At 44.7% G+C, this 26,170-nt stretch overlaps 1 protein-coding gene across 2 annotated transcripts in view; it reads right to left on the reverse strand.

Annotated features, from left to right (window-relative positions):
* Nucleotides 1-26,170, reverse strand: part of LOC137355606 (atherin-like) — a 103,532-nt gene that overhangs the window by 36,041 nt on the left and 41,321 nt on the right. For both annotated transcript variants that reach the window (XM_068020920.1, XM_068020918.1), the window contains exon 5: nt 9,970-10,119. In XM_068020920.1, coding sequence (XP_067877021.1) covers nt 9,970-10,119 — 150 coding nt within the window. The remainder of the gene's footprint in view (nt 1-9,969; nt 10,120-26,170) is intronic.

Consider the following 26,170-nt stretch of genomic DNA (forward strand, 5'->3'; position numbering starts at 1 on the left):
GTTATGTTCATCCAAATGCCTGACACCAAAAGAATTAAGGGATCAACTGCAGCTTTCTGAAAGAGTACTAGAATTCTGGCTGTACCCTTTGATAGATCAGCCAGAAGGCTCATTTTTAAACTTGCTGCAACAACACAACTTACATTTATAGAGCGCCTTCAACACAGTAAATATATCCCAAAGTGTCTCACAGGAACATAATCAAACAATATTTGCTTGAGGAAGAAGGGTCTTGTGTTTATTTAGGGCTTTATCAGTGCCTCAGGATTTCTCTCAGTACTTTGCCCCCAACAAATTGCTTTTGAAGTGCAGTCACTGCTGTTATATAGGCAAATGTGGCAGCTAATTGCACACAACAACATTCCACAAACATCAATGAGATGTGGGACCAATGGATCTGGGTCTTTTATTGGCATTGATTGAAGGTATCTTGGAAAAGTCCATTCTTTTCTTTCAATAGTGCCACTAGGAATTTTTATATCCACCTAAACTAGACACCAGATTCAGGTTTAATGGCTCATCCCTCTGCACTGAACCGAAGTGTCAATCTAGATTCTTTTTGTTAGTCATTCATGTAATGTGAGCGTCACTGACAAGGCCAGCATTTATTGCCCCTCCCTGTTTAACTGAGTGGCTTGCTAGCCTATTTCAGAGGGCAGTTAAGAGACAGCCACATTGCTGTAGATCTGGAGTCACATAAAGGCCAGACCAGGTAAGGATGGCAGATTTCCTTCCCTAAAGGACATTAGTGAACGAGCTGTGTTTTTACAACAATCTGTTACTTTTATGGTCACCATTACTGATACTATCTTTTCATTCCAGATTCATTTAATTAATTGAATTTAAATTCTCCAGCTGCCATGGTGGGATTTTGAACTCCTGTCTGCAAACCATTGGTCCAGGCCCCTGGATTACTCGTCCAGTAATATAACTACTATACACCATTCAGTGGAAATGCTGTTTTATAGTGATCGGAACATTGTGCTTTGCAAGACATGATAGTCTCTCCTTAGTAGAGTAATGTATGTATGATCTAGCCTTTCTCTTTAAGGCCACAAATTGCTGTAAACGAGCATATCTCAGTGTTAATGAACTGCCATTCTTAAACAAACACAAAAGTGTTGTGCCATACTGCGATATATGTAATCCAGTGAACAGATGATTGAAAGTACGAACCCTGATAATCCTCAAGTCCAGCGTCTTTGCAAGGGCAGATTACTGAGAAGGTACAGCTTCTGAATTGTAGGGGAGAAAGTTTAATTTCAGGAAATGCTATCAAACCCAAAACTATTACAAGGAAGAATGCAGCATAGTGGGAAAATTGCTCTGAAGTCTGGAATAACACTTTAGGATATCATGGAACTTTTTCCTCTCATGCCAATCAATCCACATTCTATCTAAGGTACAAGAAAGTCAAACATGTAAACCTGGTTTGATCCTTGTGGCAAGATGACTTTTGTTTTCTTTTGTGTGTCAGACTTGGCTCATCTGATAGCACTCTCGCCTCTGAGTCACAAGGTTTGTAGGTTCAAGTCCCACTCTAGAACTTGTGAGCATAAATCTAGGCTCACTCTAGTGAAGTACTGAGGGCGTGCTATACTGTTCGAGGTGCTGTCCTTTGGGTGAGATGTTAAACTGAGGCCCCGTATGCCCCCTCAGGTGGATGTAAAAGATCCCATGGCACTATTTAGAGGAAGAGCAGGTGAGTTATCCACGGTGTCCTGGCCAATATTTATCCCTCAATCAACATCACATTGCTGTTTGTGGGAGCTTGCTGCGTGCAAATTGGCTGCTATGTTTCCTACATTACAACATAATTGGCTGGAAAGCACTTTGGGACAACCTGTGGTCATGAAAGGTGCTATATAAATGAAAGCATTTCTTTTTTTTTGTATAATGGTCATGTCCACTGCTGTGTATATTGGAAAACCATAGGTGCTACAACGAGTCTATAGCACAGAAATATGGTAATTTGGTCCAACTGGTCTATGCCAGCATATATGCCCTACACGAACCTCCTCCCACGCCTCTTTAAGTAACTCCAGCAGTATTATCCTACAGTTCTTTCTCCCTAATGTGCTTATTTAGCTTCCCATTAAATGTATTTATGCTATTTGCCTCAACTACGCCTTGTGATACTGCATTCAACATTCAATAAAACATTTTCTCCTGAATTCTCTGTTGGATTTATTATTGACTATCTTATATTTATGATCTCTAGTTTTGGATTAGCCACAAATGGAATCATTTTCTCTACGTGTATCCTATCAAATCTCTTCATTATGTTAAAGACCTTTATCAGCCTTTTCTTTCCTATGGAAAACTGCTCCAAGCTGTTCATCTTTTCCTCACAGTTCTGGTATCATCCTTGTAAATATTTTATGAACCCTCTCCAGTGCCTCTATATTCTTTTCATAATATGGTGACCAGAACTGCACATCTCCAAACAGTTTAGCCAAGGTAAGTTCAACATAACTTCTCTACTTTTCAATTCTACCCCTCTAGGAATGAACCCGAGTGCTTGGTTTGATATTTTTAAAATGGTATTAACCAGCTTTGCCACTTTTAAGTTGCACCTAGAATGTCTATCCATCTTTTCCCTTTCTAGATACTGCAACCCTTGTTATTGTCTAACAAGTTCTGTTGATGGATGTAAAATACCTAGTAGTTGAAGGTAATAGGGTGTTGAATAGTTATATATAAAGAAGAGCCAGCCAGCACTGCCTTGAGATTGTTAGGAGTGGAGTAGTAGGTTCTGTGGCAAGCAATAAACAGTCTCCACCAATGCATCCTAGTCTCAGGATCTTCTTCACAAACAGGCTTGGAAGTATCTCTAATATTGGTAGCAGAGGATGGCTGCCTAAAAGTGAAGATTGGAGACTAAAATTTATTTTCAGACAGGAGATTAGAATTGGAGTTAACTTTTTTTGAGAAGACTGTAATTGAATTCTTTTTTTGAAGAAAGTTAACTGAGATCATGTGTAAGATGTTGGAATATAAATTTCCACTGCTATTTTGTGAAGCCAAACCTTAAAATCAATGGAAAAATGAAGATGATCTATGGACACAAGTTATGGCTTTATCAAAGAAAAAGCAAGGAATAGCCCTTGCACTTTCAATTCCTGCCAGAAGCAAAATCAGGGGCAAAGTGTTCTCCAAGCTAGAAGCTCACCATTTGGACAATCTCAGAAAATTTATATGGAAGATTACTTATTGAATGTCTGAGGCATAGTTGAACTTTAATAAATTTTGAAAAGTCGATGGTTTTTCCATAGAAGAATATATTATGGAGTTTAACTGACTATATGCAAGATTGCAGTGATTCTGCTTGGAAATTGCTAAATCAGTATCGGCCTTCAAATTGTTGGATTGTGCTAGGATATCGAACATGGATAGGCTCTTAGTCTTAACTGGAGTTAGATTCAAAGAAAGAGGCTTTTTGATCGGATGTCTGAAGCTTTAATAAAAGAGAATTTGGGGGAAAACATTCACTTCCAGCTGCTTTCATAGCACAGATGGGCTCTTCAGCGGTGACGCCGAAGATGGGAGGATACAATGCTAGCAGCATTGAGGCTTTCCCAATGTGGGGCTCGGACGTCAGTACAAAAGAAGAATCTCAAACAAAAAGACTGAGGATAGGGACTCTTTTGGTAGCTATAAGAGATGGCAGGAATTGGGCAATTATGGCAGAAGGATGAACTCCAGGAATAACCAAGGGGTGGTCAACAGGTGTTTGAGATGCGACTCAAAGTGACATCCTGGCCAGAATTGTGCCGCTCTCGGCAGCTCCGAGGTGGATGAGGACTCCGTGCCTCCTGGCCACCGGCATCATGCGCGGAGCAGCCGATTATTCGCCCTGCGGCGTATTTGTGACTTGAAAGGGTGCGGGCAGGATGCTGAGCATCATTGGGGGCTTACAGCAATGAAATGGACCACTTGACGCTTGCCTGACATCAGAGGAAGACCGTTGGTGCTTACTGTGGAAAGTTTATAGAAGGATATAAGGCTCTGTGCCAGCAAGGATTGAAGGAGGACTGGCAGCGCTGAGGAGCAGGAAAGAAAGAAAACCTACAAGCTGCAGAACCAATCACTAGTAAAGGAGGGAAGAACTTTCTGCACGGCCCCAGATTTTCTGAGGAATCATTGCAGGTCCTCCTCCTGGCGGGAAGTCCACTTCAATGCAGAAGGTGGCCCAAGTGATCAAGAGGGCCTGACTGGAAGTCGCGGAGGAGGTCAGCAGCCACGGCGGTGTAAGGAGGACATGGCTCCAGTGCTGCAAGTGGGTCAATGACCTGCTCTGTTCTACCCAGGTAAGGACATTCCTCATTCATCTCATTGTTAATATCAAGGGAGAGTCTATGTGTCCTCATGCTGCAAGGTGGAAGCCCTCTATGATCATTGCTTGGCTGCTGCCTTGCTTTGGGATGCAAGATGGGCAAGTCTGAAATGTACAGTGATCCAGAAGTGTTCAAGTTGGACACTGCACTGATATAGCAGGGAAATGCAACAACAAACCCTATGGGTGAGTGCATGTGATACCAATTAATATGTCTAAACTAAGTATTTTTGTTTAAATAGGAAAAGAGGGCACAATGCCCGAGAGGGGTCCCGGACCTGTGGTGGCGTTGCCAATCAGGCATCCATTACCAGAATGGAGGATGCCTTTACACTGGCAGGGGAGGACGGAGGACGCACTGTAGCAGATGGTGAGGCTGGCGGACCTGGCCAGGAGAGTGAGTGACCCATTAAGAGTGTATGGGTGGGGTTTTGGGATGGTGTGGTGGTTGTCTCCTGCACTGAAGTGTGCTGTCACAAGTTTAATCTCAGATATAACCAAAATGCAGTCAACAACATGTGCTTAAGTCTGGAGTGCTGATCAAACTGATATGATTTTCCCTGCAGGTGAAACACAGCAGTGGCCAGGAAGCGTCTCAGTGGCTCAACCATCCACCTCTGAGGATGAGGAGGGCGCCTCAGAGGGTGCACCCTCACATCCTCACACCCCACCAAGCGCCAGCGAAGAAACATTCGCCACGGTTGGGATTGGTGTATCAATGGAGACATGTTCGCATACAGGTGTAAGCACAACACAGTTGCCGGGCCAGCCACCAGAGACCGAACCGGCCGATGCCTCACACACTCAGGAGTGTGGGAGGCCAGGCCAGCGCAGAGCCGCAAGCTGATGACGAGCCTCTGAGAACGCCCATTCGGCTGGAGATGTTGCAGGTGCAGCAGGCGGTGCATGTAGATCTGGCAGAGTTGCCAGAGACGCTGCGAGCTATGATTCATACTCCGGAAATGTCCATCCAGGGCATGAGTGCTGCAAACTCAGGCATTTGTCCATCTGGCATCCTCTGTTGAAAGATTGGTGGCTGCAGTGGAGGGGCCAGTACTGGATGCTATTTGTGACCTCAGAGCGAGTGTGGCCTCCCTGGACCAGAGCATCAGAGCAGACTCGGATGCGCAGGCGATAAGTCGAGGCTGCTCATCCCTCTAAGGTCACCACTGAGGACCAGCCAAGCCTCCGGAGGGCACAGGGGAGCAGCAGATCACATATGGGAGCTCCTCTTAGGGTGCCCCGATGCATCCTGCAGCTCCTTGCTCCCTCTGCCAGTGACATGTGAACCGCAAACTCCCAGGGTGTTAGAGGGTGCTCACGATATTTCTCATGAGCACCCTGATACGCCCCGGCCTACATGGTACGCGAGCAGGGAGAAGACGTCCGCCAAAGTCAAGAGCAGGGCGGCAGCCTGATCAGCCACCTGCCTCTGAGTCTGGTGGCAAGGGATCGTCCACATGCAGGAGCACTCGCAAATCTAAGAAGAAATCACAGTATCACTACTCCTGGTTCACTGGGTTACTTTCCAATTATTTGATTTGTCAAGGAAAAAAATTTAATAAAATTTGTGAAATGAAAATTTAAATGTCATTTAACATGTCATTCCTGAAGTTGCATCTAACATCGTAGCTCAACACGAAGTTTTATATGCAAGGCCACACCTGGGTTGGGTTCATCATGATGTGAAGGTGTGCATCATCATATCATCTCTTCCCCCTAAAGGTGAGTGTATTTGCCCTCTCAGAACCTGACATGACTCCTCTCATGTCAATTACTTGTATATTAAGACCCTCTCTGAACACCTGCCTACTAGAGCCTCCCAGTTCTCTCTCGCACTTAACTCCAAATGACATTCAGCTTCCTCTCCCCGATCATCATGTGACTGCTGCCCATCTTCCTCCTCAAACTCTATCCTTGTCTGACACCTTGATCATCCTCCAGGGCCTCTCCCTCCTCCATCACCAGGTTATGCAAGGCACAGCAGACGACAGTAATTCTGGAAACCCTTGATGGCGCGTACTGCAGGGCTCCACCGAAGCAGTCGAGATGCCTAAATCTCATTTTGAGTAGGCCAATAGTTTGTTCAATTGTCACGCTGGTGGCTGCATGGCTCTCACTGTAACATTCCTCAGCATGACCCCTTGGGATCCTCACCAGTGTCACTAGCTATGTCTTCAGAGGATAACCCCTGTTGCCAACTATCCATCCCTCCAGGCTGTCAGGACTGAAAAGTGCAGGCACCTGGGAGTTTTGGAGAATGAAAGCATCATGACAACTCCCAGGGTAATATGCACACACCTGCATGATTCTCCTTCGATGATCACAGACGAGCTGAACATTCAGTGAATGGAAGCCCTTTCAGTTAATGAATACCCCTGACTGACCTGGTGATCTAATAGACTACTCATGTGGCAATCACTCCCTGTACCACTGGGTGCTCAGCTATTGTGCTGAAGCCTCTGGCTCTCTCAGCCTGACTGGTATCGTCTGTCTGAATGTGGTGAAATTCTTAGCATGTTGGAAAATGCATCAGTCACAACCTTTATGCAGTGATGCACTGCTCCTTGGGAGACTCGGCACAAGTCTGCCGTTGAAACCTGGAGCGAGCCACACGCATAGAAGTTAAAAGCTATTGTAACCTTCAGATCGACTGGCATTGGATGGGCACCAAGGCAGTTTGAGGCAACATTCACTGCCAGTATCAAACAGAGAGATGTGACAGCCACAGTCTTCTACACTGTTGTTCTGACAGCTGCAGGTAGCTCAGACGCGGGCAGTATACCCTGCCTGTTGGGTAGGCGCGTCTCTTGACGTGTGTTCGCACCCGGCCCACTCTGCCACCTGTTCTCCCTCCCACATAACTAGGATGCACTGGGCCAGCTGGTTGTGTGTTCCCCTGCCCAGTTGTCCTTCTGGTCCTCCTTGGGGCACAGTCCTCCTCATCTGATGATCTGCCTCCAGAGTGCACAATTCCCACTGATGTACTGATGACCAGATGCAATGACCACAGGTATTAGCTTCCAGCTGTTAGGACAGACTCACACAACCCCCTTCATTTCATCCAATTACTCAGAGCAGCTGGGGCCTGAGCAGCAGTAACACTCGGGTGAACCCTTCTGCACAAGCTGCAAATAACACCAATTGTTAGGACACACAAATACCATCAGAATAAATGAACAGCAAAAAACAGTACCTCCAACTCCCTCACCGATTCACTGCCTGCCGCCTTTTTAAACTTGCCGGGTTCCTGAGAACCCCCCACGACCCAATTTACGGCAGTAAAATACGTGGCAATTGCTTTCTCAATGACCCCAATGAGCTCCCAATTGCTTTTAGTTGGGCGGCGAGCGGAGACTCTATCTCTCCCGACTTCCTAGGTTCGTGAAATGGCGCCTGTGCGTCATGATGCCGGGGACCCGACCCGACATCATCGCATGCCATTTTACCTCCCGGATGCCTCCGACGGGACCCGATTCCCGAAGGCCCATGTGTTGAATTGTCCAAAAAGGAATAACAAGATTTTTGAGAAGACACATTATGTGGAAGGTGAGGATGATGATACTGATCAATCGGAAGGAATTGTACTGGTCACAAGAAGCTTCAGTCCGGTAACGACTGACCCCATCGCAGATTCATTCAACTGTGCGGTACTAGATAGTGGGTATATATCCACAGTACGTGCAGTCGACTGGTTACAATGTTACATGGATTTTTTTTTTAAAAGGAAGACTGAAGTAAGGTCAAAGAATATGACAGTTCTACCTGTCTCAGGTTTGGGGATGAAAACACGTTGAGATCACTAAAGAGTGGTAATTCCGTGTAAAATAGCAGAGGTAAACCACTATTACTACAGATGTAGTATCCAGTGCAATACATTTGCTCTGAAGTAAACAGTCTATTTATTAAAAAAAAAGGCTCAGATGCAATTGGATAGAGAACATAAGGCAATTGTCTTTGGGAAATCTGTGTAGATTTGCAGTTTACACAGTCAGGACATTATTGCATTACTTTAACAAGACCTAACATCTCTAAGCAGAATGTTAAAGGTATTAATGACATCCGGCGGTAGGGATTTAAAGGAGAAAAGGCATTATTTCAAAGCTACATTGCCAGTTTGAACATCCATCTTATCATAGGTTGAAGGTTCTGTTAAAAGATGTAGGGGTAATAGATGACTATACTAAACTTAGAGGATATCAGTGAAAAATGTGATATCTGTTTTCAAAAAAAATACAGGAGGATGCCATCACGACCCGTAGCGAGTCTCCCCTTAGTAAGAGACTTTAATGAAACCGTAGTGATGGACTTGAAGGTATGGGATAAAGACAAAAACATTTTTCTTCTACACTTTATAGACACAGCGACTAGATTCAGTCTGTCAACAGTACTTTTTTTTGTCTTTAACAGTGGACAAGATCATGGAAAGATGGATAGTAACAGGACTGGGAGCACTGGCTAGAGTTCTAACTGACAATAGAGGAGAATTTATCAATGATGAGTTCAGGAGTATGTGTGAAAATATGAATATTGTAGCAATGAACATGACATTGGAGGAATGGGATTTGTGACAGAAATCACACAGTGACTGACGAAATGCTCTGAAAAATTTTAGCTGACTAACCAAATTGTAAATTGGCAACGGCTCTGTTATAGTCGGTAGATGCGAAAACACACCCCAAATGGTTGGGGGCTATAGCTTATGTCCCGTCTGTGTAAAGTGCAAATCTACACAGATTTCCCAAAGACAAGTGCCTTATTAGTTTATGACAGGAACCCGAAAATACCTTCAGTAATATGGGATCATCCCCTGGCTTTAGAGGGACTACAATTAGTTCCATTTTTGCAGAACGTTTGAATGCCATGCATGCAGGGAGAAGAGTATTTATTAAGGTGGAGGTTTCAGGGAAAAAAAAATTTCCTTTGAGGTATCATATCAGGCCATCAGAAAAAAATGTTTATACTGGGGACATGGGGCAATTATGGCAGAAGGCAAAAGAGAAGGGAAGAAAGAATAGAGGGGCCCAGGAAAAGTTATAGGGACTGATGGGAAAACAGTAATTTTGAAACATGGCAACCAAACCGTTCGAGTACACTCCTCGCAGCTTATTGGCACTGATTTTATACACTGACAGAATCTGAACAAATGATGGAAACTGATGATGCACCACGTACTTTGCATGCACATATGTCGGACCTTTACGAGCAACAGATTGTGGCAGGTAATGGGCTAACTGAGAGTGGACAAAGTGATAGTGAAGATCGAGATAAAAGCCAGCCAGCACTGGATTGAGATTGTTAGGAGTGGAGCAGTAAGCTCTGTGGAAAGCAATAAACAGTCTCCACCAAAGCATCCTGGTCTCAATGCCTTCTTCACAAACAGGCTTGGACGTATCTCTAACAACCCTACTGTGTACTTGCAGTATTTTCTAAATTTTATTTCAGATTTCCAGCATTTGCAATTTCTACTATTTTCTAGCTATGTATTTATCCAGCTGCAGTAGGTCATGGGCAACTCCCTTTGATTTTCTGTGATTGCTTGCCAAAGTCCATCATTACCTTCCATAAAATTTAAGTAACAGATATGCAAGAGAGTTGCAACTTTGCTGTCAGGATGGAGGTTTATAACCTACCTGAGTCTGTGGGCTCAGAGCTCAACGCTGCTGCTGTCTCTACAGCTTCAAGTTTTGCGCTTGGATTGGCTACAGGGAACTGGCCTAGGAGCATAGTGTCCAAGGAGTCGTCTCCGTTTCTGGGGTTGCAGTCTTTGGACAGCAAAGTATCTGCACAGAAAAATACATCACACATCAGTCAACATGTTCATGAAATGCAGAGACCTAGCTTCCAAGAAACAAATGCAACCTACCTAGCATAATAAGGACATGAGAAATAGCAGCAATAATTCAAATTGCCCCTTGAGCCTGCTCCAGCATTCAATATAATCCTGGCTGATATCATCTGCCTCAACTCCACTTTCCTGCCTGCTCCCTATGTCCCTTGATGCCCTGAGACCAAAAATCTATATTGCAGCCTTGAATATCAACGATGGGGCAGCCACAACTCTCTGGGGTAGAGAATTTCAAAAGTTCACAACCCTCTGTGAAATTTCTCTTTATCTCAGTCCTAAATAATCAACCCCTTATCCTGAAGTGTCCCTGTGTTCTAGTTTCCCCAAGTCAGGGGAAACAACCTCCCAGTATCTACCTCGTCAAGTCCCTTCCGAATCTTGTATATTTCAATGAGATCATCCCTCATTCTTCTAAACTCCAGAGAGCAGAGGCCCAATTTACTCAGCATCTCACCATAGGAAAACCCTTTCATCCCTGGAACCAATCCAGTGAACCGCTGCTGTATCGCCTCCAAGGCAAGTATATCCTTCTTCATATATGAAGACCAAAACTGCGCGCAGTACTCCAGGTGTGGTTTCACCAAAGCCCTACACAATTGTAGCAAAGCCTGCCAACTTAAATGTCTCGTTCATTCCTACTCTCTTCTTCCTCTCTGCTACCCAATCTTCCATCCATGTTAATATATTACCCACAATTCCATGAGCCCTCATCTTGCATATTAACTTTTTGTGTTGTACCTTATTGAACGCCTTTTGGAAATCCACGTATACTACATCTACTGGCTCCCCTTTATCTACCCTACTGGTTAGATCCTCAAACGTTAATAAATTTGTCAAGCTTTTGTAAAACCACGTTGACTTTGTCTGATCATACTATAATTTTTCTATGTGCATTGTTAAGACTTCCACAATAATCGAATCCAGGATTTTTGTGGTATCTGCTGTCAAGTAACTGGTCTCTAGTTCCCTGTTTTCTCTCTTCCTCCTTTCTTGTATAATGGGATTACACTTGTCAACTTCCAATCTACTGGGACCGTTCTAGAACCTAGGGAATTTTGGAAAATCATAACCAATGCATCCACTACTTCTTTTAAAACCCCAGATGTAGGCCATCAGGTCCTGGGGATTTGTTGACTTTCAGTCACTTAAGTTTCTCCAATTTTTTTTCTCTGCTGATTTCAATGACCTTAAGTTCCTCACTCTTATTAGCTCCTAGGTTACCCTCTATTTCTGACAGACACAAAATATTTGCTCAATGTCTGTCATTTCCCATGATAATATCTCCTGTCTCTCTCTAATGGATCTATGGTTACTTTAGCTACTGTCTCTGTTTTTATATACTTGCAAAAGCTCTTACAATCTGTTTTTATATTCCTGGCTAGTTTACTCTCATATTCGATTTTTACCCTTTTTATCAACCTTTTGCTCCCAAACTCTCCCAATCCTCAGGTTTACTACTATTCTTTATAACATTATAAGCCTCTTTTAATCCAACACTATCCTTAACTTCCCTCTCGTTAAGTTTTTGTTTTTTAATGGAACATATTTTTGTTGAACATTTCCACTGTTTACTTACCACAATACCTTCCAGTCTAGTTACCCAATCAACTTCAGCCAGCTCTCCCCTCATACCCATATAATTGGCTTTAAGTTTAAAATTCTTGTTTTGGATAAGTATGTCGCTTCAACTTAATATGGAATTCAACTGTATTATAAATTTTTCCCAGAGGATTTTTTTTACTATGAGATTACTAATTAAACCTGCCTTATTATGCAATACTAGATCTAAAATAGCTTTGTCCGTCATTGGTTTCACAATGTCGTGTTCTAGGAAGCTATTGCGAAAGCATTGTACAAACGGTTTAACGACTGTTAGGGCGCCTGTAAATTACTCCCAGCAGCATTTTCAGACCCTTGTTATTCCTAATCTGCACCAATACTGATTCTACTTCCTAATGATCTGAGCCAAGATCCTTTCTTACTACTGTCCTTATGTCATCCTTTACTATCAGGGCTCTTCCTCCTCCTCTTCCATTCTGCACGTCTTTTCGAAATGTTGTGTACTCTGGAATATTCATTCCCAAATCTTGGTCACCTTGCAACCATGTCTCTGTAATGATGGTATCAAACCTGTTTATCTCTATTTGTGCCGCTAGTATGTCTATCTTATTACGAATGCTTCGTGCCCTCAAAGAGCCTTTAATTTTATTATTTTAACCACTGTTCTTTGCATAGACCCTATTTGCTGATGCACTATTACCGTTAAACACTCTGCCCCTTCCTGTCCCACTCTAGTTACCTTTACCCAAATTGCTACACTGCTCTATTGCCTCGATTTTCTTTTTAGATTTCTAAATCTCCCATCCCTCACCTCATAGCTTAAAGCTCTAGCCACAGCCCTAGTTATACAATTTGCAGGTCACTGATCCCAGCCCGGATTAACTGGAGTACGTCCTAATGGAACAGCTCCATCTTTCCTCAGTACTGGTGCAGTGCCCCATGAATCAAAATTCCCTCTTCCCACACCACTCTTTGAACCTTGCATTTAATTCTCTGATCTGCTCGACCCTATACCAATTTGCATGTTATACAGGTAGTAATCCAGAGATTATTACCCTTCAGGTTCTGCTATTTAATTTGGACCTTAACTCCTCAAACACCCTCTGCAAAGCCTCATTCTTAGTTCTACCTATATGGTACCTATATGGATCTTCACCTCCCCCTCCAAGTTTGCCTCCAGCCACACGATGTCTTTAACCCTGGCACTGAGCAGGAAACACAACCTTGAAAACTCCCGGTCGTGGCTGCAGAGAACAGTATCTATCTCCCTGACTATACAGTCCCCTATCACTACCGCATTCCTTTTCCCGCGACTTGAATGGGCTCCTGCACCATGGTGCCACGGTCACTTTGCCCATCCACCCTCCAGTCCTTGTTCTCATCCACACAGGTTAGAAAGTACCTCCTACCTGTTGGTCAAAGTCAAGGGCCGAGGCTCATCCATTACTACATTCTGGATCCCCATACCTACCTGCCTGCCTTGCAGTCACATCCTCCTGTCTCTGACCACTGACCAGCTCCTAAAAGTCTACTTAACCTAAGCAGTGTGACTGCCTCCTGGAACGAAGTGTCCAGGTAACTCTCACTGGCTGATGCCCCAACATGTCTGCAGCTTGGACTCCAGCTCAATAACTCTGAGACGAAGTTCCTCGAGCTGCAGACATTTACTGCAGATATGGTTGTCCAGGATTGAATCAGTGACACGGCCCACCCACTCCAAGTGGTTATGTTGGTGGATGATAATCTTTAAAAATAGGAATCTTGTGGTTTACTTGCACCCAAGCTCAAGTATCTGCTTTAAATCTAAAACACATTTTTGCTCATCATTTCTTGACACAAGTCCCAGTCCTCCTCACACTCCAGGCAATGTTTATATTAGCAACTGGCAGTTCAAACTGAACTTTTTCTCCCCCAAACTTAGCAAACGATGAGCGGGTGCAAAAACAACTTATGAAAGGGTTTGATAGGGTAGACATAGAGAAGGTATTTTCATTTGTGGGGAGTCTAAAACTAGGGTCCATAAATATAAAATAAAAACAAGAAATGCTGGAACCACTCAGCAGGTCTGACAGCATCTGTGGAAAGAGAAACAGAGTTAACGTTTTGGGTCAGTGACCCTTGTTCGGAACATAAATATAAGATAGTCACTAATAAATCAAATAAGGAATTCAGGGGAAATTTTCAGGGGAATTACGTACCAACCCTGGCATGCCAATCACACTAAGAATAACAGGATATGGCATGTCCTTAAGCACTTTGGGACATTATGAGGTTATGAAAGGCACTATTTAAATGCAAATCTTTATCTTTTCAGATCGATTATCTTGCAAACTGCAGTTTTTGAACCCATCAATGTCTTTTGGTCCATTTTCTTGTTTTGTTCATCCTCCTAATGACTTCTCCTCCTTGATGACTAACTCCATCCATTACCAGAAACATGAGGTAGCTAGAGTGGTATTGATAAGATGCAAAACTAGAACTGTTAAAATTATTACACCCCACCATTATGAACCGAAAAACATGAGCAGCAGCAGAACACAAGATAAATGGATCAGACACAGGAGACTGATCACAGGAGAGAAAAGAGAGCAGTGTGGGTGTTTACAGTTACATTTTACAATGCATCTTTAATATTGAAAATGCAACAAAGGGAAAAAGAAAATAAGATAGGGAATGATAAGAGAAAGAAAAACTAATTTCATTTATATAGTGCCTTTCACAACTTCAGCATGTCCCAAAGCATTTTATAGCGTAACACTGTTGTAATGCAAGGAAACGTAGCAGCCAATTTGTGCACAAGATCCCACAAACAACAACGAGATAATGATCTTAATCTGTTTTTGTGATGTTGATCAATGAATAAATATTGGCCAGGACAATGGGGAGAACTCCACTGCTCTTCTTCAAAATAGTGTCATGGGAGCTTTTACGTCCACCCGAGAGCGCAGACAGAGCCTCGGTTTAACGTCTCATCAAAAAGAAGGCACCTCCAACAATGCAGCACTCCCTCAGTACTGCACTTCAGTGTCAGGTTGGATTATGTGCTCAAGTGTCTGGAGTGGAACTTGAACCCACAACTGTCTGACTCAACAGGTGAGAGTATTCCCCACTGAACCATGGCTAACGCAAGAGGTAGAGAGTCCAGCCTGGAAAAGTCAGACAATGTGATTCCAAGATTAGAAATAAGTTTTAAAACAAAACCTAGGACTAATACAGATAGAAAATTACTGTTCCTGATTTTTTGTGCTCTTAAGGTGAAGCACAATTGAGTTATGGAATGGAACAATTTTCAACTTTTGGCTTCTAATGTTCTCGAACACTCCCAGGGCAAAATAGCTAAGGTGTCCAAACTGCAAGCTACGAAACTGTGCATTCTGGCCCTTAAGGCCCAGGCTATTCACTCCTTATTAATCTTCAAATTTCTCACATACTGGTTTGTCCTGTTTGCATTTTGTGGGGCTTGAGTACTGCATTCAGTTTTTATTTATTTATCTAAGCATTCATGAGATGTGGGCGCCACTGGCAGTGTAACTGAGTGGCTTGCTAGGCCTTTTCAGAGGGCATTTAAGTACCAACAACACAACAAGATTGCTGTGTATGGAGTCACATACAGGACAAACTGGGTAAGGAAGGCAGATTCCCTTCCCTAAAGGACATTAGCAAATCAGATGGGTTTTTATGACAATCCAACAGCTTCATGGTCACCACTATTCCAGATTAATTAACTGAATTCAAATTCTCAAACTACCATGGTGGGATTTGAACTCTGGATTACTAGTTCAGTAACATAAGCACTATGGTACTGTACCCCCTGCTTGGCCTTAGAGGGGGTACAGCACAGATTCACCCATATAATACTGGGAACTATAGGGTTAAATTATGAGGACAGGTTGCATAAACTCGGGTTGTATTCCATTGGGTTGGAAAGGTTGAGGGTGAGCTAATCAAGATGTTTAAAATAATTTTTTAAAAATCAAAAAGGTAGATGCAGAAAAACTATTTCCTGCAGTGGTGGAATCACTGGCGCAATTTTAACATAGAGCTGGGTGGTTCAAGTGAAATTAGGAAACACATTTTCACACAATGGGTAGTGGAAATGTGTAACTCTCTACCCCCAAAGGCTGTGGATAATGGGCAACAATTGGAGCTTTCTAGACTGAGATTGATAGATTGTTGTTGGGTAAGGATATCAAGAGATATGGAGCAAAGGCAGGTAAATGGATTAAGGTACAGAACAGCCATGATCCAACTGAATGGTGAAACAGACTCAAGGGGCTAAATGTCCTCCTCTTGTATCAACGGAGATTTTGAAAAGGCTATTCTCAGCACTGCTGCCTCATTTGTTGATAAATCCAAAGTTGGTACAGCAGCTTGTAACCTTTGCAAAATCTCTGTAAAGATGTATTCAAACTTCGTACAGTGGCCCCCGAACCTCCATGGTATAGAGCTATGCAGTCAATGAAACAATAGCTTGGACACTCATGAGGCATGGTATAGAATCTTGGTGAGACCACACCTGGAGTACTATGCACAGTTCTGGTCTCCATATCACAAAAAGGATAGAGAAGCAACGAAGAAGATTTAGATGGACGATACCAGAACTGAGATGTTATGCCCATCAGGAAAGACTGAACAGACTGGGGCTCTTTTCTCTAGAAAAGAGAAGGCTGAGGGGTGACCTATTGGTCTTTAAAATTATGAATGGGTTTGATAGGGTAGATGTACAAAGATGTTTCCACTTACGAGGGTGACCAAAACTAGGGGCCATAATTGTAATACAGCCACTAATAATTCCAATAGGGAATTCAGGAGAAACCTATTTACCTAATGGTAAGAATGTGGAACTTGCTACATGGAGCAGTTGAGGTAAATAGCATAAATGCATTGAAGGAAAAGTGAGCTAAGAACATGAAGGAGTAAGAAATAGAAGGTTATGCTGATAGGGTGAGATGAAGGAGGATGAGAGGTGACTTGTGCATAGAATAAACATACTGACATAGACCTGCTAGGTCGAATGGCCTGATTCTGTGCCGCATATTCTACATATGGTATAGGCGCAAGGGGAGAGCCAACTGTGCAACAGCCCCAACAAACAAATTTCTCTGCAGCACCTGTGGAAGAGCCTGTCACTCCAGAATTGGCCTTTATAGCCACTCCAGGCGCTGCTTCACAAACCACTGACCACCTCCAGGCACGTATCCATTGTCTCTCGAGATAAGGAGGCCCAAAAGAGGTATAGGTTACACGAAGAATAAAGCTCTCGTTACTGTGCTCTATCAACATGACTCGACATATCAACAAGCGCAACCTACTGACACTAGCCTTCCCCTCGTCCTTAATGAGACTGAATAATTAAGTGCCAATTAGCATCAAAACAGTGCCCACAAGTGTGGGCAGGGAGGAACAAGAATTTCATCCAAAATAGGGAGGCGGTGGCGTAGTGGTATTGTCACTGGACTAGTAACGCAGAGACCCAGGGTATTGCTCTGGGGACATGGGTTCAAATCCCACCACAGCAGAAGGTGGAATTTGAATTCAATTAATAAATCTGGAATTAAAAAGCTAGTCTAATGATGGCCATGAAACCATTGTCGATTGTTGTAAAAGCCCATCTAGTTCACTAATGTCCTTTAGGGAAGGAAATCTGCTGTCCTTACCTGATCTGGCCTACATATGACTCCAGACCCACAGCAATGTGGTTGACTCTTACATGCCCTCTGAAATGGCCTAGCAAGCCACTCAGTTGTACCTAACCACTATGAAGTCAATAAAAAGGAATGAAACCGGACGGACCACCTGGCATTGACCTAGGCACCGGAAACGACAACGACAAAGCCAGCCCTGTCGACTCTGCAAAGTCCTCCTTACTAAACCTCCTGCTGATTACCCCTCCCTCAGCTGATGAGTCAGTACTCCTCCAAGTTGAACCTCACCTGGAGGAAGCACTGATGGTGGCAAAGGTACAGAATGTACTCTGGGTGGGGGGACTTCAATGTCCATCACCAAGAGTGGCTCGGTAGCACCACTACTGACCGAGCTGGCCGAGTCCTAAAGGACATATCTGCCAGATTGGGTATGAGGCAGGTGGTGAGGGAACCAACAAAAGGGGAAAACATACTTGACCTCATCGTCACCAATCTGCCTGCCGCAGATGCATCTGTCCATGACAATACTGGTAGAAGAGACCACCGCACAGTCGATGTGGAGACGAAGTCCCACCTTCACATTGAGGATACCCTTCTTCATGTTGTGTGGCACGACCACTGTGCTAAATGGGATGGATTTCAAACAGATCTAGCAATGCAAAACTGGGCATCTATGAGGCGCTGTGGGCCAACAGCAGCAGCAGAATTGTACTCAACCACAATCTGTAACCTCATGGCCCGGCATATCCACCACTCGACCATTACCATCAAGCCAGGAGACCAACCCTGGTTCAATGAAGAGTGCAGGAGGGCATACCTCAAAATGAGGTATCAACCTGGTGAAGCTACAACACAGGACTATCTGTGTGTCAAACTGTTAACAGCATGCGATAGACAGAGCTAAGCAATCCCATAACCAACAGATCAGATCTAAGCTCTGCAGTCCTGCCACATCCAGCCCCGAATGGTGGTGGACAATTAAACAACTAACTGGAGGAGGTGGTTCCACAAATATCCCCATCCTCAATGATGGGGGAGCCCAGCACATCAGTGCGAAAGATAAGGCTGAAGCATTTGCAATAATCTTCAGCCAGAAGTGCTGAGTTAATGATCTATTTCGGCCTCCTCCTGAAGTCCCCAGCATCACAGATGCCAGACTTCAGCCAATTCGATTCACTCTGCGTGATATCAAGTAACGACTGAAGGCACTAGATACTGCAAAGGCTATGGGTCCTGACAATATTCCGGCAATAGTACTGAAGACCTGTGCTCCAGAACTTGCCGCGCCCCTAAGCAAGCTGTTCCAGTACAGCTACAACACTGGCATCTACCCGGCAATGTGGAAAATTGCTCAAGTATGTCCTGTACACAAAAAGGAGGACAAGTCCAACCCGGCCAATTACCGCCCCATCAGTCTACTGTCAATCATCAGTAAAGTGATGGAAGGTGTCATCAACAGTGCAATCAAGTGGCACTTGCTTAGCAATAACCTGCTCAGTGACACTCAGTTTGGGTTCCGCCAGGGCCACTCAACTCCTGACCTCATTACAGTCTTGGTTCAAACATGGACAAAAGAGCTGAACTCAAGACGTGACGTGAGAGTGACTGCCCTTGACATCAAGGCAGCATTTGACCGAGTATGGCATAAGGAACCCTAGCAAAACTGAGGTCAATGGGAATCGGGGAAAACCCTCCGCTGGCTGGAGTCATACCTAGTGCAAAGCAGGATGGCTGTGGTTGTTGGCGGTCAATCATCTCAATCCCAGGATATCACTGCAGGAGTTCCTCAGGGTAGTGTCCTAGGCCCAACCATCTTCAGCTGCTTCATCAATGACCTTCCTTCAATCATAAGGTCAGAAGTGGGGATTTTCGCTGATGATTGCACAATGTACAGCACCAGTCGTGACTCCTGAGATACTGAAGCAGTCCGTGTAGAAATGCAGCAACACCTGGACAATATCCAGGCTTGGGCTGATAAGTGGCAAGTAACACTTGCGCCACATAAGTGCTAGACAATGACCATGTCTAATAAGAGAGAATCTAACCATCTCCCCTTGACATTACCATTGCTGAATCCCCCACTATCAACATCCCAGGGGCTACCATTGACCAGAAACTGAACTGGAGTAGCCATATAAATACTGTGGCTACAAGAGCAGGTCAGAGGCGAGGAATCCTGCGGCAAGTAACTCACCTCCTGACTCCCCAAAGCCTGTCCACCATCTACAAGGCACAAGTCAGGAGTGTGATGGAATACTCTCCACTTGCCTGGATGGGTGCAGCTCCAACAGCACTTAAGAAGCTCGACACCATCCAGGACAAAGCAGCCCGCTTGATTGTTACCCCATCTACAAACATTCACTCCCTCCACCACCGACGCACAGTGGCAGCAGTGTGTACCATCTACAAGATGCATTGCAGCAATGCACCAAGGCTCCTTAGACAGCACCTTCCAAACCCGCGACCTCTACCATCGAGAAGGACAAGGGCAGCAAATGCATGTGAACACCACCACCTGCAAGTTCCCCTCCAAGTCACACACCATCCTGACTTGGAACTATATCGCTGTTCCTTCACTGTTGCTGGGTCAAAATCCTGGAACTTCCTTCCTAACAGCACTGTGGGTGTACCTACCTCACATGGACTGCAGCGGTTCAAGAAAGCAGCTCACCACCACCTTCTCAAGAGCAATAAATGCTCGCCTGACCAGCGACGCCCACATCCCATGAATGAATAAAAAAAAACAAAAGCAAAATACTGCGGATGCTGGAAATTTGAAATAAAAACAGAAAGTGCTGGAAATACTCAGCAGGTCAGGCAGCATCTGTGGAGAGACAGAGGTAACGTTTCAGCGGTGACTTTTCATCAGAACTTCATCCAAGTACTCCAATTTAAGTCAGAATCTGAATGCAGTCCCAAAGATGTGAGGAACACATGCCAATCCCTTTTGACGCCCAGTTCTCCTGTTTCTTCAGGATCCCACCCACTAAAAAAACCGTGTATCTCATGACAGCAAAATGTTTGATCCCTAATGGTGGGGTTGTGGGGCTGGCGGGCAAAATAAGAACTTCAAGAGTGGAGAGTGTCGCGATTGTGAAGTACGCCTTTGAAATCTTCTTTATTACTTAATGAATATCCCCTGAGCGTAGGTGTGGCAAGCTCTTCAAAGTACAGTCAGGTTCTGGTCCTTTGATGCTTCATGTGGGTGCAGTGCTCCTGGTTGAGATGTGACACCTCAGCACCAACCAGCTCCAATCCTCTATGTCCAAAGACAGGCATACGATTCCTTAGACTCTTTAGTGTCGAACTGAATACATCCAGAGCATATGACTGCAATACAGCTTGTGACAATCTTGTGCCTTTGGGACTCAGTGAATTCCAGAAATACTTACTAAAACACTGGATACTATTAATTCATGAGTTCCTTCAGCTGGTGCGAATGACACTACTAGGTCTCCTTTACAGGTTTGCTTTCTTTAGATATTCTTTTCTCAACAAGATCTCTTTCTGTCAGGGGTAAGCGGGGATTCTTTGGACACTGTTCCATTCTGAAGGCCAGAGAGCTCAGAGCTCTCAAGGGGCGGCATCCAGCAAGCCCTGGATCCACTTTATGATGCAAGATAGCACATTACAACACAAGGATAAAATTTCAAATGATTTCTTAAACAGCACAACGTCTGAACAGATTCTAAGTGGAATTTAAATTCGGATGACACTATAACTCTTTTCCATTTAAAAAAAGGCTGCGTTTGCTGACAACACAGCCACTAGGTGGCGCTGCACTGACACATACGCAAATGCAGCCTGTTCAACTGAAACGTTACAGTCAACGACTTTCAGGCAGCTGCCAGGACTAAAGATGGCACTGCTCAAATAATCACACAACGTAAACACATGGCAGCACACAATGGTCGGAGAGATCGGCTGGCTGGGGAATGGCCGGAGAGAGCAGGCGGCGGGGAATGGCCGGAGACAGCAGGCGGGAGGAATGGCCGGAGAGAGAATGAGATCGGGGGGGGGGGGGGGGGGGGCAGAATTGCCGGAGAGAGCGGGCGGGGAGGCAATAGGACAGCGCACCCGCCGCCACCAAGGTCTTCAGCCGCTCTCTCCCCACTTCTCCCCCACACCCCGCACTCTCCCCACTTCTCCGCTTGCTCTCTCTCCCATGTTATGCGATGACGTCATCCGAGCATGCGTGTACCAGTCCTGGCAACTTAGGTGATGGATGTCATCCACGCATGCGCCAACCGGTCCTGGAAATGCGGAATGCAGCGCATGCGCAGACAGCAGGAGCCCATTTGCGCATGTACACAGGTTGGCACAGGCGGATGACGTCCCCGCCGGCTGCGTCGTCAAGAATCACTTTGTTTAAAAAAAAAAGTAGGCAAAATGATTTGGTGAGAAGGCCAACAAGGACAAATCGCAATCTAACATAGGTACTCGGGTCGGAATTGTAATAGAAATACTGCATAAATAAGTAGGATGTTCCATGATTCCAGGTGATGTGATAAAAACTAACAAGGATTATACTCCATGTATCTGTGTATTGTTGCATATTAGTTAGTCTTGCAGTCCCAGACAAAATATCAAACCCATGTTCCTATACATCTCAAATTAAATATACTAACTGATTTTGATATCCTATTTTAAGATAAACATGCATCTAATGGAAAGCTTAGCTGCACTTAAGGAGAAACTAGATAAGTACATAAGGGAAAAGGTATAGAAGGAAATGCAGATAGGGTGACGTAGGATGGGAAGAGGCTTGTGTGAAACATAAATGGCCTGTTTATTTGCTGTAAATTCAATGCAATCTATGTAAGATTTATTTACCAATGATTCAGCATGAAACATAAACCTCCTGGCAAACAAAATTCAAACAAGACAATCCAGGGCTAATATAAATGAATTGCCCATGCGTTCTGGATTGGATTGACAGGGCTGGATTACAGAAAACCTGCTGTGAAGCTAAACGACTGAAACATCCTGGAACTTAATGAATATCAGTAATATGTTCCCCAGCCTCCTGCCAGATAGCCGGAATCTACCAATTTCCATCGCATCAATAAAATATGCAGCAGCTATTTCAGATTGCGCATAAATCAATACAAATAAATGTCCTAAGAGTCTCAATATCCACTCTGACATACAGTTGATTTGCACAGAGCCCTTGTTAATCGCCCTGAGGAGAAGAATCGCTGTTAGAACTACAAGACTTTATTGCAACTACGGAGGCCGAACCAAAGAAATTCAGCCGAGATGCGAGTGACAATAAAGTATTCGAGGCATGGAGACAGGATAGGTATATCACATAGCAAGTGATTAGATTTTAAACACCTGACCTATCTTTCACTTCCTCTCACAGGAGCTTCAGGTCAATGGGGGGTGGGAGGAGAGGCATCCTAAATGCCGAGGTAAACCAACAGAACAGACTAAGAATTTAATCTGAAACCTTCAGGTCTGTATGACATGTTGTTACGCCAAGTGTTGTTATTCCTTGGTAAACCACTGGGAGAAGCTATGCTCAGTAAACTGAATTTTTCTCTTCTCAGCTTTGAAAAGAACCTTAACTATGGAACATAAGAAATAAAGATTTGCATTTATATAGCACCTTTCATTACCTCAGGAAGTCCCAAAGTATTTTACAGGCAATAAGGTGCTATATAAAAGAAAGACTTGCATTTATATAGCATCTTAAATTAACAAATGGTACAATGACTAGGGGACACAGGTTGAAAGTTTTGGGCAAAAGATACAGGGGGAATATAAGGAAGCACTTTTTTACACGGCAGGTGGTAATGACCTGGAACTCATAGCCCACAAGCTTAGTGGAAGTAGAGATGATCAATGACTGCAAGAGGAAGTTGGATGGGCACCTGAGAGAAATAGGCTTGCAGGGTTACGGGGATCGAGTGGGGAGTGGGACTGACTGCACAGCTCCGTAGAGAGCCAGCACAGACTCAATGGGCCGAATGGCTTCCTTCTGTGCCATAAATGACTCTACGACTCTTTCACAACCACAGGGCGTCCCAAAGCGCTTTCCAGCCAATGAAGTACTTTTAGAAGAGCAGCCACTTTTGTAATGCAGGAAACACAGCAGCCAATTTGTGCACAGCAAACTTCCACAAACAGCAATGAGATAATAACCAAATAACCTGTTTTTGTGAAGTTGATTGACGGATAAATATTGGCCAGGACACCATGGATAATTCCCCTGGTCTTCTGCAAAATAGCCCTTTCGGATCTTTTACACCCACCAAGCAAACAGACGAGGCCTCACTTTAATGTCTCAGCTGATAAGATGGCACCTCTGACACCGCAGCACTCCCTGCACTGGAGTGTTAGCCTTGATTTTTGTGCTCAAGCCCTGGAGTGGGACTTGAACCCAAAACCTTATAACTCAGAGGCGAGAGTGCTACCAACTGAGCCACAACTGACACATTACTGAACTGTAGTCACTGTTGTAATATAGGAAATGCAGTAGCCAATGTACACACAGCAAGTTCTAACAAACAGCAATTTGGTAATGAGGAGATATCTGTTTCTGTGATGTTGGATGAAGAACAAATATTGGCCCAGGACACCGAGAACTCCCAAGCTCTGCTTCGAAATAGGGCCGGGATTTTTTACATCCAGAGTTTGTACTTTATCTGATTGAGGGCACCTCTGACAGTGCAGCACTACCTTGGTGCTGTACTGGGAGTGTCAGCTTAGGCTCAAGCCTCAGGAGTAAACCCACAACCTTCTGATTCAGATGCAAGAGTGCTGTCCACTGAGCCAGGCGGGCTGGCCAATATTCATCCTACAACCAAAATCAGATGTTCTGACCATTATTATGTTTGTGGGAGCTTGCTGCGTGCAAATTGGCTGCTGTGTTCCCTACAACATTGACCACACCTTTAAAGGACTTTATTGGCTTTGGAACATGCTGAGGTCATGCAAGGTGCTGTATAAAGCGGAGGTATTTCTTGATTAGCTCTAATTTTAACCTTACAGCGCATATAATTCTCATGCTATGGGTGTAATGCATGTCCCTGTGCTGCATCTGAGCTGCCCACCTTAACCACACCCACTGAGATGCTGTCTTCCCGCTGTGACTGATAGCCCCACCCCTTACCGTCCCATTGGACAGGCAAAACGCCCCATCGACTCTGATTGGATGACGGAGCAGTCACTCAGCCCGCTGGCAGCCATCACGCCGCTTGCTCTCCCACCGTGGCCGGTCATGGGGCAGCCAACCGGGCCGCGGGAAACGCCCACTGACAGGCCACCGAGACAGCAGCTGGCCACACGCTGGTGCCTCCCCCGCCTTTTTCTTTACCTCCGGGGCGCCGGGCACCCTTCAGCCGACACTCCCCGCGTCGCCGCCCCGCTCGCGTTCGGCCCGTCCGTCCGTCAACCACCCCCCCCCCCCCCCCCAACTACCCGGCGCGCACCGCGGCGGGACACCATGTACGCATGCGCGGCGAGGAAAGCGCGCGTATCGCCCAGCACCAGCGCCACTGCGTTTGCGCGGGGCTACGTCAAGACGCAAGGACGAACCCAGAAGGCGGGAACTGCCAGTGATTGAGCTGAGAGAGAGCAGTCACCCCAGAGGAGGGAGAAGGCATTACAGCCGCACAGAGGGGGGAGAAAAGACCCCAGAATGGTACTGAGGCCTAAAGTGAGGACTTTCCCAGAATTATGGTCATCCCCATGGATATGGCCACCCTTTGTCCAACGGTTTTCCTATTGACATAGACTACAACCAACACAATGCCAATAACTGCCACTATTTGACTCTTAAAATGGTACATTTCTCTCCACAGCACAAGAGTTCATTTAGCTCCAACAAAGAGTTTCACATCCCGCACCCTTGTGCTCTTAAAGTTTAGGCCATCCTCAAAGAGAATGACACCTGATTTGGTGCCCATCCATCACCTGGCCAGAGCTTGAAAAGGAGTTGTTTCTGTGGAATTACGAAGATGTGCCATCACTTTTTGGTAGGGGTCCTTCTTGAACCACTTGAGTGTATGTGGTGAAGTCAGTTCCGCATGTTGTTCCAGGACTTTGACCCAACTTAGATTAAGGAACATATATTCAAGTCAAGAGGATGGATGACTTAGAGGTGATGTTTCTTTGCAACTGATGACTTTGTCTTTCGAAGTGGCAGCTTTGGGCAATGCTGCTACAGAAGTCTTGGTTATCAGAATTGACATCCATCTGCCTGAACCTTCCACAGAATTCTTGGCAGCAGAAAGGATGGAGGAAGATCACAAGTGAACATTTGCTCTTAGTCAATATGAAGTCATTGAGGGCCAAGATCACTAGTCACAGTCCTGCAACCAACTCTGAAAAGTGATTCAGATAGATTGTATGTAACTGGCCATGCAAAATGAAGCTTAGAGTACCAACTTTAAGGATTGGGATATGAGCATCCACTGATTCTGATGCAAACATCTGCTGCTACTTTCCAGTTCTACTACAGGCAGAAGGAATAACCTGGCACTGTTGATGTCTCTGCCAGTTTCACATTGTATCCAAAAAAGGAACAAAGTTCAATTGCCCCACAGTCGTTGAGGTAACCTAGAATTACATAGTATATACAGCACAGAAACAGGCCATTCAGCCCAACCAGTCCATGCTGGCAACTTAACAACTGTTCAATGAGGCATTGCCAGGATACAGATCTGCTGCTGAAAGAAACAGCACTCTAATGAGGGCAATATGCCCAACATGTTAACCAGGACCATCTACCCCAAATGTAGATCAAGAGGTATGACATAAATAAGCCTTTAGACG

Source organism: Heterodontus francisci, chromosome 43 (assembly GCF_036365525.1).
Source record: "Heterodontus francisci isolate sHetFra1 chromosome 43, sHetFra1.hap1, whole genome shotgun sequence".
Taxonomy (NCBI): Eukaryota; Metazoa; Chordata; class Chondrichthyes; order Heterodontiformes; family Heterodontidae; genus Heterodontus; species Heterodontus francisci.